Here is a 13,301-nt window from a genome sequence, read left to right on the forward strand (position 1 = left end):
TCAACACATCGGCTTCACCGGCGTGGCCCCAAGAGAGAAAGAAAAAAGAAGCGTTTTTTTTTTTTTTTGCCTTTTCCGATCGTTTTGCGGATTTGGCAACGGGTTTCTTTTGAGAACCGTGGTTCACCAGACTTGATTCGCTTGAGATTCGGTGTACAAGTTCTGATCTGGTTGAGTCCAGAAGACATTCACGTGGAAGTAGCCAATGAGGACTACCGATCTCATTAGGATATCTGCCCAAAGAAACGATTGAATTGCATTCATAGCCCCATAATCCTCGTATTCCGTCCGAAGGGCATACTACTTCTATTTGATGCCATCCGCACATGAAAGCCCACTCACGTCCCACCTGAGCTACAAATGATCCCTCCCTTTGGGCTGTGGGCTTACTTTGTGGTCTCCCCCTTTTTCCTGCACCCTGCCCTCCGCATCCTTCTACCCCTCCGGCGCTGCTCCCATCCAGAGAGAGGGAGAAACCCACATGTTTCAGAGGAGGAATCCGGACCGGGCAGCATCCCAGACCAAAGCACCTCGGTCTCTCCTTGCCCCATGGGCATCGCTTAGCTCTAGCCTGTCATTACGGACAGGGTTGGAGGATTTGTGTTGGAACGCAGCCCTTTGTTCAAGTAGGGTTGGGTGCAAAAGGAGCAAGACCGGGAACAAGAAGAAGAGGGGGGGGGTGGGGGCTTGGTGCTGGATTGGAGCTGGGATGTATGTGACATGGTGGTTGGTGTTGTCTGTTTTTTGGGTGGTGGGTTTACAAGAGGGTATATCTGGATGAGCAAATGTTCATTTCTTCTGTACGTGCGGGTGAATAGAACATTTTGGGTTGGCGTGCGCACGGGGGCACTTGGTCGGAAAAGTATCGGATGTTCAAGGTTCGCTCTTTGTTTTGGTGTTTCTTTGCCGGGTCGATGGTTGAATGAATCATTGGGACCGCGGCGGAGGTATCAGACGGAGCGGTTTGGCCTCGGGGTGAGGAGTCGGGGAGGAGGGAGGGCTTGCGGCTCCTGGATCCCTCACGCACAGTAATGGCCGTCTCCCTCCTGCTGTACCTACAGCATGTCGTGTGGGACACCCGAGAGCACTGAAAGTCATTGCCCCCAAAAAGCCCTGCGTGTTCATCCTTTGGCGGCGTCCTAAAGGATCGCTGCGGCTCTCATCCCATCCCGGCGACCACAACGCGGGGGCCGCCGACCGTTCCTTTGAAACGACCTTGTCTCACCTCACACATTTACTGCAACCTTTTATTATCCCTGCCTCCGATAATGCTTAGATGGAAGGGGAGTGATAGGAGCGGAGTTCCACTAACCGAGATGAAGTGCTCTGGAGAAGGATGGGGGGGGGGGATAGAGTCATCTGCTGGGCCCAACGCTGAGGAGTTGCACTCTGGAACGTGGTGGTGTAACCGGAGCGCGGGGTTGGGAATAGCCCGAGGGGGAAACTGGGCTCAGTTTTCCAAAAGCCTCCCATCTCCCTGATAGACATGTAGTGTGATTTGAGGAGAGGCGAGGATGTGCGTGTGTGTGTGTGTGTGTGTGAGAGAGTGTGAGAGTGTAATGGGGGGAGTGGACGGAGGGCATACGGAGCGGCTAAGTCAGGAAAACAAGTCTCAGGAAACCCTATACCTCATTCTGGCACCGGCACAGACGTTGCTTCTCTCTCTCCCCCTCCCTCCCTCTGTCTCTCTCTCTCTCACCCGAGAGAAGAGGAGTGAGAGCAACAGCAGTCGGAGCAACAACTAAACAAAAGCCCCTCTCTTGACACTCTGCTTTTAAGAAAACAGCGATGACCTCGCTGGAAGCTTTTTTTCTCTCGTTATTTTCTGGTGCTTTAAAACATTTTTATACATATATATATATATATATATTTTTTTAAGTTTAGAAACTGATGGATATTGACAGCGGTCTCCTGTGCTTGTTTAGATCGTCTTAACATTACCTAAAAATTCATGCACACTCATTTTTTGGGACCCTGTGATAAGTGGCGTCCCCTTGTCCCTAAACCTCTGGATGAGTCCATGAGCGAGTGTCTGTTTATGTTGGATGATACGAGCCAGCCGGCTTTCATCCATCCAACAGGATTCCCAGTTGGTTTCATCTGTCTTTCCTTCTTAATTCCTCTCATTTCCCGCCTCATCTCGTCGTTCCACACAAAGTCCTCTCATCTCCCCGTCGGTTCAATCGAGAGATGCGTCGTACGTCCTCCATCGCGTCAGCTGTCTCCGTCTCCCTTTGTCTCCCCGCTCACTCTCTTACTCCGCCTGCGCTCTTTTATCTTATCCCTTTTCCACCGAGCCCTTGTCCCCCCTCCTCCCCCCGCCCCCCCTTTTCCTTTTTCAAAAAACATTTTCCACTGCCATTCGGCTCTTTTCTCTATCTCCCCCCCCCTCCCCTCTCTTTCCAAATCTCTGGACCCCCGACCCCTGTCGTCCGTCTCCCCCTCTTTCCATTTGTTTGCTGCCATGCCTTTCTCCCCTTTACACCTCACTCTCCCTTTCCCTCCCTCCCGTCTCTCGTTATCAGCCTCCGTTTCCGTGTCTCTCTCAGCCTCGGCCTTATCAGCCTGTCCTCTCCCTGATCTCCCCCCTCACCTCCCTCCCCCCTTTTCGGTCTCTCTCTGTGTCCTCGGCGTCCGCGTGGGGCAGCGAGTGGTCAGGTCCGCCTGCAGGCATCGACAGCACAGGGCCACTGCCTCGGGCTGTGTGTGTGCGTGTGTGTGTGTGTGTGTGTGTGTGTGTGTGATTGGCACAGTGCCCGGACCCGCCTCCTGTGGTGAAACCCACTCCTTTTCTTCTTAGCAGTCTGGAGTGCTGCCCAGACTGACCCACACACACACACACACACACGCAGGCGTGCAAACACATTCACAGATAACCTGACTGGCACACAGATGTGATGCATAAATACACACACACACACACACACACACACACACACACACACACACACAGACGGATAATCCGCTGAGCAGAAAGTCACCACTTCTATATCTCTGTGAACTATGCACACATGTCTCCTCTTGTATCCGTCGTGCCCACTGTCTGTCTGTCTGTCTGTGTGTGTGTGTGTGTGTGTGTGTGTGTGTGTGTGTGTGTGTGTGTGTCGGTCTTGGCAGCTGTCGTGTGTTATGCACGTCTCGCACAATGGGTCCGACTTCCACCGACTGCCGGTCCACAAATTGATGTGTATATCATTCAATTTAGCACGTTTGCGTTTGGATTCAATTGTGCACCCAAAATAAACCGGGTTTCTCCGTCACAGAAGGTGGAAAAATGTCCCCCGTGTGTCAGATTACAGCTTTTCCTCGTTACCGTTGTAGCGGTTTTGGCGCGTGCCGGCAATCCCGCTGAGTTTTGAGCGAGCCAGACAAACCGAGCCGTAACTCGGGTTTATTGTAGAATTCTTTTAGAAAGGGCACATTTTGTAGCATCCAAAGAGGTGGTCATCATAAAAGTGACATATGCAACAAACCTTTATTTTTCCTCATCAAACAACAAGGAGATAACAGGATCAATATGGCAGCTTTGGGAAAGGAAATAGACGCAACCCTTAACTAGGCTTAAGAAGTTAGATGTTATCTGCTATGTCATTTATTAAGCTCCTCTTACGAAAAGAACCGGACCGCAATAGTGAGCATTTGTTGTTGTTTTCACTAAATATACTATTCTGAGATTTGAAGAGAACGTTTATTCCCGTAATCATCTTTATGTTGTCCCCTGACATTAAGGGTGTGTGTTGTGTGCGTGTAAATGCTTCATAAATGATGCAGGACTGGGTTTCTTTTATGAGTCATAAAGTCGCTACTCGGGGCGAAGCCCTTGGAGCTGGAGTCCCAGGAGAGCAGCCGCTCGTGTTCTATCAGTCCTCTGGCACGTCTTGCACGGCCGCGTCACTCTTTCCGTGTCACGGTCAGCTAGCGTGTGGCCGCTGGCCTCCGCGGCCTTCGCATCGGCTGCTCGCGGCCTTCCAGCCAGACTCCCGAACGCGAGAAAAAGAAGAAGAAGAAGAAGAAGAAGAAAAAAAAGCGGTGTTATTTATTCTCGCTGTCTGTTGCGGTTTTCGCTTGTCGCTTTCCGAACTCTCTCTTTTCTTTTCTTCTCTTTCTTTCAAATAATATTCTCTTTCAAATGCCTCGCTGCTAATTTATAACTCCCGGGGGGGTGATGCATGAAAGTGTAGCAGAAGGAGGCCCGAACAGGCAGATAGAAAGCTGCAGAACGATTCCTCCCCAGATCCTTTCCCCAGATGCGGCGCGAACCCACGCCGCCGCCACCGCCGCCGGCGGGCCAGCAGCCCCCCCCCCCCCCTCCACGCCGCCCACCGCCTGACACTCGGATGCCAAGCTCCGCTGTGGTTTTTCAGCCAATGAGCTCACCCCTTATTGAAAATAACAGCGGTGACATCACTGCACTTGGCCCGCTGCAGCTCCCGCCCGGCCAGCAGTCGGAGGTAACCCGCAGCGCAGGCAGGAAGGAGCGAGGAAGGGAGGAAGGGGGGAGAGGGGAGAGGGGTGGGGGGGGTATTTAAAGGCAATAAGGTCGGGTTCATAGTCAGAAGGAGCGGGTGAGGCCCATTGACACGGTTCTAAATAGATCGGGCGTGTTTCTCCGTCTCCGTCTTCCGGCGTTTAATTTCTGTCGCGGCGCTTTTTTTTGCTTTAACCTTCTGTCCAACGGTTTATCGCCCCCCCCCCCCCCCCCCCCCCCCCCCCGAGGTCCTCAGCAGATGTCCCAGCTGGTGTTCATGACACTACCTCACGTTGATCTCCTGATCTTTCAACTTCGACCTCTCCAAGAACCCCCCCCCACACACTTTATTTAAGGCCAGTGACCCTCATTCGTTTAAATATCTCATTAGCTCCTCTTTTCCCTGCGTGGACGCCCCTTCAACATGGCGTTATTTGAACCCTTCACGGATCCACGTTGTCCAGATCGAACCATCGACGGCGCTTCCGCCCCTCGTCCCCCGGTCTCACCCCGCGGAGGACGGAGACGCCGTTCGGTCTCCTCTCGTCGTCGGAGACGTTGATTTGAGTCGCCGGCTCGCGCGGTCACAACCTCGATTAATTAACCTTGAGAGGGGTTAGTGGCCCCCCCCCCTCTCCTCCCCGGGGGGTCACGTTTGGTGACGGGGCTCAGGAGGGGGCTCAGAGGAGATCTGTGTGTCTGTGTGTGTGTGTTTTGAGGGGGAAGGGAGAAAAGGGGGATCCTATTTGTTTATTTTGCCCTCCAGTGTCCGAGAGCAGATTAAGGGATTTAGCACAAGGGGGGGTGGGGGGGGGGGGTCACAGGAGGGATTTAAGCTCCTCACCCATCTCCGCGGTTGGTGAATACACACGGAAAAGCACACTCGGGGGGGGTCAAAGGAATCAAGAAGTTGTCTTTTGTTGGAGATAAAAGTGACGGCAGTGAGAGGCGGTTGAGGGTCCTGATGGAGGGGCGGGACGAGGAGACAGGGGGTCTCGCGTTAACACTCGCTGACCTCTTCCAGCCGTCTGATCGTCTCTTGTTTTAGTGCTAATCCCAAAACTTAAGTACCAGCAGCATTAGGGACCCGACGTCTTGAAGCTCTCCCGGTTCTCGCACGCAATGGTTGACTTAGACCTGGAACAGGAGCGCCGGTGTCGGATTGTGAATTTACTACTATTTACACAGGGCTTCTATTCAAGGGCAGTGCAACACCTTTAGGTCAAATATTATATAAAGTACGTGCAAAATTGATTAATGGTACAAAATTGAGAAAAGGGGGAACAAAAAGAACACACGGGGACGTCTTCGAGTTTCTTTTTTCGGGAGAACAAAGATATTAAATATGCATAAACTAAAACAGCAAATTCTGCCTTTTTAAATGCTGCAGCCTGTCAGTATCTGGTCGTTTTTTTGCTTGAAAACACAGTTTTGAAAATTGCAATTCAAACTGAAGCTTCTGATTAAATCAAGCAAAACATTTCAAACTGCTTTTTTTTTTGTCGGGTTGTCGGGGGGGGGGTGGCACCACCACCTAAGCCTGCCGCACGCGCATGTGTGTGTGTGTGTGTGTGTGTGGGGGGGGTGAGCGCTGGGCGGGGCCGAGTCGGGTGCAAACAAAACGAATGAACGCCAAGCTCAAATTCAACCGCGGGTCGGCGAGGCCGGGCCCGGGGCCTGCCGTGGTGTGGCTCTTTTGTAATGTATATCAAGTTCACCGAGGGCCTTTTCATCTGACAGGCCATTGTTATGGGGGAGGCTAGCCGGCGTTCTGCCCCCCCCCCTCCCCTCTTAACCCCACCCACCCGACACGAGAGCAGGTTGGCTCGCAATTGTTTTATGGAAATGTACCGCGGGCCCGGCCGGGTGTCTGCCAGGCGAGGAGAGAGGGGTGGGGGAAAGGATGGGGCGGGGGGGGTGTACCGTGTCTGTGTGTGGGTGGTGGGGGGTAGTTGGACGTGACGCCGACCCCGGCGAACGCCCCTGACCCTGAGCAGATGGCGAGGCAGGGTCTCTCCGCTGAGCCAGAATTAATAACGTGTGCCATGTCACATTGTCTGAGACGGGCCTGCTGAAAGCCCCCGCCCTCCTCTTACCACCCCCCCCTCCTCTCTCGCCTCCCGCCTCCTACTTCTATCCTGATTTTTGCACCTTCCCTCCCTCCCTCTCTCTCTCTCTCTATCTCTCTTAACCACCAATCCTCCCCCACGCCCTCCCCCGCCCCCCCACCACCACATCCCCAATCTCCTCCAGCTTCCCCACAGAGCGCCCACTCACTCGTTCGTGCATTCACCTCTTTTCATCCTCCTCCTCAACAGACACTCATTCACAGGTTCGCCCACTCGCAGAGGCTTTATCGGAGGACAATTAAGGCACCTGCGTTTCTAAAGACCCCCCCCCCCCCCCCCGCCCCCTGCCCCCCCACTGAATGCCCGCCACCCCGTTTCCTCACGCGTCTGTTCACGCTATGCGGCCCGCCGCTCACTCGCTCACTTCCCCTGGAGTGGGAAGTCACAGCAGACGAGATGCAAATGAGTCTGAATGCAAAGACGAAAAAAAAAACACATCTGTGTCGTCTTCCGTTAAATCGGCTGGAAATTCTCCCCCAAAATAGATTATACTTGAAAATCCTGGTGACACATGGGGACGGGGACGGGGTGGGTTAGGACACGTCATGTGACACGTTGTCGAGAATCTTTGCTTCGTGGCGCACATACTTTTCCGTTTCTTGGCGGAAATGGTTTAAAAGTGCAGGTCATGTGACCTGCACACCATCGTTTTAACGTGAACTAATGTTTAATAGAATGAGCGCAATTCCTTTTCATTTCACTTTCTGATGCTTATAGCCAACCTCTCCTTGTCTTCTTGAAACAGGGTGGTCTTCACCCAGTTGTCATGGAGATGGTTTAGTTGTAATCACATGGCCTAATGGTCAACATTTTATAATGCTTCAACACAGAAAACCACATAAAACTCAATACATACAATATATGTACCACGTACTGGATACAAATAAATAAATCTAATAATCGTATCTTGTCGGTGGAAGGAGTTTGCTTGGTCGCCATGGCAACAGTTGTACTGTCTTCAAGGTCAACTTTCACACCCTAGAATAGTTGAGTGAAAGTTGGAGGAAGTGGTGAAATTTGTTGCGCTAATAAGACCAAACACGAGACATGGACGTCCACCCAGCAGTCGAGGGGACTTTGCTGTGTGGACGTCCACTATCTCGTCTTTGGGAGTGGATCCATCACAAATATTTGCAGAGCCTCTCTCTCTCTCTCTCTCTCTCTCCCTCTCTCTCTCTCTCTCTCTCTCTCTCTTTCTCTCTCTCCTGGTGGCTGCCAAGAATGGATAAGAGGGTCAGGGGTATTTCCAAACCTCTCCCCGCGCCCCTCACCCCCTCCATCCTAATCAGCGGTCCTCTTCCTGCCCCCGCCAACCCCATACCCCCCCCCCCACCCCCCCCCCTTGCCTCTATCGGCCTCCAGACAGACAGCCTGGGAGATGGAGGCGGGTGCACGGGGGGTCACGGCCTGAGCGCCGCAGTCACCCGGCCAAAAAGTGTGTGTGTGGGCGAGCATGTGTGTCTTGCACTGTGTCACCTCTTCCCCTTTGTGTGTGTGTGTGTGTGTTTGTGTTTGTCATAGGGAATTCTTGCTGTTTTTTTGTGGCCAAACACTGAAAAGTGTTTGTGCTCATGTGTCTGTGTGTGTGGGGGCGGTGGGGGGGCAAAGGTCAAGGCTTCAGAGGTTCACTTGGCCATGGCTCCCCACCAGCAATGTATGCAACAAAGTGAAACCGCTCGTCCAAACACTTCTGTATCTCCCAAACGATCTCAACAGCAGAACTAAAGCGGACTTATTTATACGACGCTCCGCGGTTTACAAGTCAGGTTTTTTTATTTTACAAACCGTGAGCGCAAAGTCGCAGAAGTTTAACGCTCCGCGATGCAACACCAGCGCTCGGCTTCTGCTGGGAGCCTTCAGCGAGTCGGAGCTGACCAGGGCGGGGGGCCAAGCTAAACGAGTTATGCTCTTAGTTTACTGGATGTGAGCGTCCCAGGGGGGGGGGGTTTCACAAAGTGGACGCGCTTTACTTGTGTTGGAAGCGTCCATTGTTATGACATTTTGACCCCGTTCCTGATTGCTCTCTCAAGGGTTTTTGGGATTTTGGAGGAGCTTTTGCTCTCTTTCGCCTATTCCCTCTTGGATGTAGCCTCTCTGAAAACACTGCCCCCCCCCCCTCCTGCACCCAAACCCACCGCAGTACCGAAATCTTTAGGCTCTGGGATGATGTTTCAACCACATCCTGACAACAAACAAAGTTACTTGTGTTTGAGGTTCGAGGGTTCTCGCCCGCTCTCGCTCCTCCTTCTTCTTCTGCAGAACCCTTTAGATGTTATTATCTTCCAGTGAGACGTTTCGACACAATGTGTTTCATACACAGCAAGTCAAAGTATATAGTCGGACGCCCCCGGAAACTCACATACTTCAATTCCCCCCCCCAAAAAATGTCCCGTCTTTCAAGGGACAGTTTGCGAGCGCGAGTAAAAGCTGCTTTTATACTTCCCATAACATAATGCATCCAGCATATTTCCAGAGCTCGTGATCGGCCGCCCCGAGGGCTGATTATAAAAAGATGACGACAAGAAACCGAGCCAAGCGAGTCCAGACCTTCACTCTTAAAAAAAAAAACTTGATTTCTTTATTTTTTAAAAGGCTTTTCCTCCGGTGACAACACGTGTGAAATCCGCTCTGATCAACCCGTCCCGTTGTGATGGTCTACAATCTGATTCCAATTCCATCCCACGGTCGTCTGCTGGTTACCGCGGCTGCCGGTCCTCGAACCCCGCGTGCGTTTGAGCAGCTTGAACTCGCCGTGAACCCGCGCGTGTCCAGGAAGGAAAAAAAAAAAAAGAAAGAAAAGGGAAACGTCTATTTCCTGGCGACCTTCTCAAAAGAGCTCGCGGATAAAAAAAAAAACCCAGGCGCTGACTGTGTGCAAACTTACTTATCACCTTGTCGTTTTTTCCTTTTCAAGCCCTGTGGCTTCTTTGGGAGTCGCCTGAGGAAAAAAGAAAACATGTTTCGTTCATAAGCAGGAGGCCGTGCCCCCTCCTCAAAGCTGTCTGCCCTCGTCCAGCCTTTGGTGTTTTAAAAAAAAAATTTGATTTGCCGCAGAGCGAGACAGATGGACGCAGCGGACGGATGGACGCACACACAAAGGGGACGCCCTTCCCTCTGCGGCGAACCCAGACTCACGCGAGACGGACCTGAATGATTAATCTCGGCATGTTCTCCGTGGTGATGTCATCGAGGTCGTCGCTCTCGCTTTGAAGAGCTTGTCTGCTTGCGTCGGTGTCCAACGCCGATTTCCCCTTTGTGGCCCTTTTTGCTGGATGCAGTTATGGTCTCTGACGACCCTCCCACCTTTTCTCCGTCTGGCCCCGGTCCTCGCTCTCACCGTCTGCTCTTTGCAGGAAGTTTCCGGCCCTAACAAATGACATTTTGAGTCAAACAGACGCTAATCAGGGAGACCCGAGTTGAACTTCCCTAATTGGCTCGCTGTGTTTTCACTCCTTAAATCTGCGGATGAAAATAATTCCTCCTTTCATTTAGTTTAAGATAAGTGCCACTGGGAAAAAACGAAAGGACCAAAGGAATGATGAGGCTCTGCTGCCAATCGGCGCAGTCACATAGTTTCTTCACTTTGTGACCCTTCGACCTCTTGTTGGACGACAAACAATGCGTTTGACAAATGGACTGTATAGGCCAAATCAGAGATAAGACAGAAGGGGGGGTGACCCGCTGGTGAGTGCCGTTTCCACACGGGGGACAAGAATTGGTTCATCTCAATCTCCCTTCCCTTCTGATCCGCGAGCTTAAGCGGTCAAGTGGGTGGATTTATGGACCCGGGGCTTACGGCTTAGTCGCGATTGCTTGAATTGGCTGGCTCTCAATTAAAATAAATGTTTTTTTTATTTATTTTTTTTACCCCTAATGAGAGAACGAAGATTGAGACAGCTGTAGGAGCTCACTGCATGCTCGTCGATTTAAATAAAGGGCTGTGCTGAAGGATCGGTGCTTTTTGTACTGCCAACGAACACTTTCCCAAAGAGGCTTCGGGAGAATCATGTTTCCAGATGCAAGAGAAACCCAATTGGCAAAGAGGGCCTCAAGGAAAACCTCCTTATGTTTGAGGGGTCTTTAAAGCATGTTGTTTGACCCAAAGGGTCAAATGTCATATCCTGAATACAAAAGTTAACATATCCACCAAGAAACAGGCCTCTTCTCCTTTTCTATTTTGCGTCCATTTTCTTAGAAAAGTGCTTGCACTTGTGTAGCCTTTTTTTTTTTTACTGTGTTCAGCTGTAAAACATTTGAGGAAACTTCATGCTTCCCCTTTCAACTGAGTGTAACTGGATGTTCTCCACCAACTATAAAAAAATAAAAAATAAAAAAGTAGAGGGAAAGGAAAAATGGTTGAGGGCAGGATGTGGTCCTCGTCTCTGTGTCTTCATGGTGCGGCCGCGGGCCAGGCACACTCTCATGCAAAACCTCATCCTCGCAACCCCCACTCCCCCCCCCTCTCCCCTTCCTTCTTTCTGGCAGGACAGTGAAGCTCCACAAAAACAAATTATGCATCTGAAATATATGACATGTGCACAGCGTACACTGGAGCAGATCGACTCTGCTATAATGCACAGAAAGTGTCGGCAGGTGTGCGGATAGGTAGGCCAAAATATTATTTTTGTGCATTTTTAAAAGCTTGATTCAGTTCTTGATTTATTTAAACTAAGAAGCAGCTGGAAATTTTGCAAAGTATGCTTAGAATTTGTCCTGCAGAGTCATTCACTTTTATGTCTGTACGGCGAATTAAATAAAGCTGGTTAGCTTAGCACAAAGACTGTAAACTGAGGGAAAAGGCTAGCATGACTTCCCACAAAGATGACCAACACGTTTAAAGATGACTAATTACTGTGTTATTTATACGTTTCTATAAAAGCTTCAAAACAAAAGTGTAAAAAGAGCCGTTTTCAGTCAAACACTTTAACGAGTTAAAAAACTTTTTTTCCCCCTTTAAACAAGCCTGTAGTCTTATTCAGTTAAAGCATTTGAACTGTGTGCAACTCTCCCAAATATTTGTGTTATATATCAGTTTGCCGTATTTCTTAATTTAGCCGGCAGCCACTCTTTCCATACAAAAGAGCAAGCAGGCGGATCACACACGCACACACAACATCTAACAAACAACAGCATTGACTTGCCATCAGTGTGGTCTCAGAAGAATGCACTTTTTCTTTGAAGTTGGAAAAAAACACCCACATGAAGTCAGTCGTAAGGTGAACAAAGATGCCAAACAGATTTAAATGAAGGCTGAAGCGGAGACAACAAGACAGACCTACATGAAGGTTTACGGCTTTCTGACCCCTCCCCGATAAACAAGAATGACCTGACCCGCCTGTGGTGGTGGTGGTGGTGATATGAAGCAAACAAATAAACGTGAGCTGGGGGAGAAGCCGAGGCAAACAGAAGGGCTAACAAAGTCCGTGCCACATTTCCAAGTGTGATCATTCTCGATAATAGCCTCCCTTGTACTTTGGCTGCAAGGAGGTTGGTCATGGGGCTCCCCAATGTGATGGCAATGCACTAATCTGCCCTGTATGGCCCATTCACATGTGTTCACACCATTGTTTTCCAAACTCCAAACAGGAACTGCAATGTTACCCATGGGAGTAGTGAATTTGGTGAGCAGAAACCCTTTAATTTCCCCCTGTTATCTAGAGACGGCGTGTCCTTGCAGGTCTCCTCACCTCCCGTGCTTGTCGTCCGTACCACTGGGAAGTATTATAGAATGAAAATGGTATTTGGCCTGTAATTACATGCAGCTGTCAATGCTGAATGCTGCAGAGACACCACCATGAGACAGGATGCATGCACACTGCAAAGTCTTCCCCGAGCCTGGGAAAAAAACCGAGGGTTTTCTCGCCACTCGCGCCCCCCCCACCAACCATTCGGTGGTGTAGTTTATCATGTGGTAAACACGTGGGAATAGTATTTCAGCGCCACAAGATAAACAACTTCCCCACTCCGCGTACATCTCGCGAGAGGGGACGCTCCCTCTGTGCTCCCCTATTGTGAGAGTTTTCCAAACATCGCGAGATTTGCGAAGTTTCCCACGCCTGTTGTTGTGGCGTCTGCCCTATTCGCTCACCCCCCCCCGTCTCTCTCTCTCTCTCTCTCGCTCTGTCGCTGCCACCCGCCGCCTCCCCCTTTCCTCTCTCTGTCTTCCTCACCCACCCCCTTTCTCTCCGTCTCCCTGGTCCCCGCACCTCCAGTCTGCTTCTGTTGTCTCGGCGGACTGTTGGGCTGTGGGAGAGAAAGGATATCGCGAGTATTGGAGTTTTGGTGAGAGTTTGTGGAAGATGGCGCCTGTTGTGACAGGGTGAGTCTGAGATTCGGGGCCGGCGGGTTTTGGGGGGAGCGGAGTTGAAAAGATTGCAAGTTATTATCAGGAAACGGCTTAATTTTAACCCCCGTCCCGTAGCCCGGTTACCCGGTAGTGTTTTGACCCCTGCTTCAGCCGCTAGAAGACGTTTCTTTGTCTCAACGTGTTTCCGTGCGAGTGTGTGTGTGTTTTTTCGCCTCCTTCTATGACCAGTTTGCGTTACTTGCCCGAGCTGACGGTTGCTGCGGCGTTTTGCGAGCTAGCCGCGGCTAAGCGACACTTCAACCTCGGTGGTCCCCTCCTCCCCGTCCTCCCCTCCCGCAGACAACGGAGAGCTGTAAGCTAGCAGGCTAGACAGCGAGCTAAACACAACCAGTGAAGC

The 13,301-nt window shown here is 51.0% G+C and overlaps 1 protein-coding gene across 2 annotated transcripts in view; it reads left to right on the forward strand.

Moving 5' to 3' along the window:
- Positions 1-13,301, forward strand: part of rbpjb (recombination signal binding protein for immunoglobulin kappa J region b) — a 39,980-nt gene that overhangs the window by 2,966 nt on the left and 23,713 nt on the right. The window contains exon 1 of one of the 2 annotated variants that reach the window (XM_078105663.1): positions 12,643-12,916. The exons of the other annotated variant lie outside the window; for it this stretch is intronic. Coding sequence (XP_077961789.1) covers positions 12,897-12,916 — 20 coding nt within the window. The 5' untranslated portion in view covers positions 12,643-12,896. Of the gene's footprint in view, positions 1-12,642; positions 12,917-13,301 lie in introns of those variants that run through there. 2 annotated transcript variants of the gene reach the window in all.

The sequence above is a fragment of the Gasterosteus aculeatus genome, chromosome 7 (genome assembly GCF_964276395.1).
Source record: "Gasterosteus aculeatus chromosome 7, fGasAcu3.hap1.1, whole genome shotgun sequence".
In the NCBI taxonomy this organism is placed as follows: Eukaryota; Metazoa; Chordata; class Actinopteri; order Perciformes; family Gasterosteidae; genus Gasterosteus; species Gasterosteus aculeatus.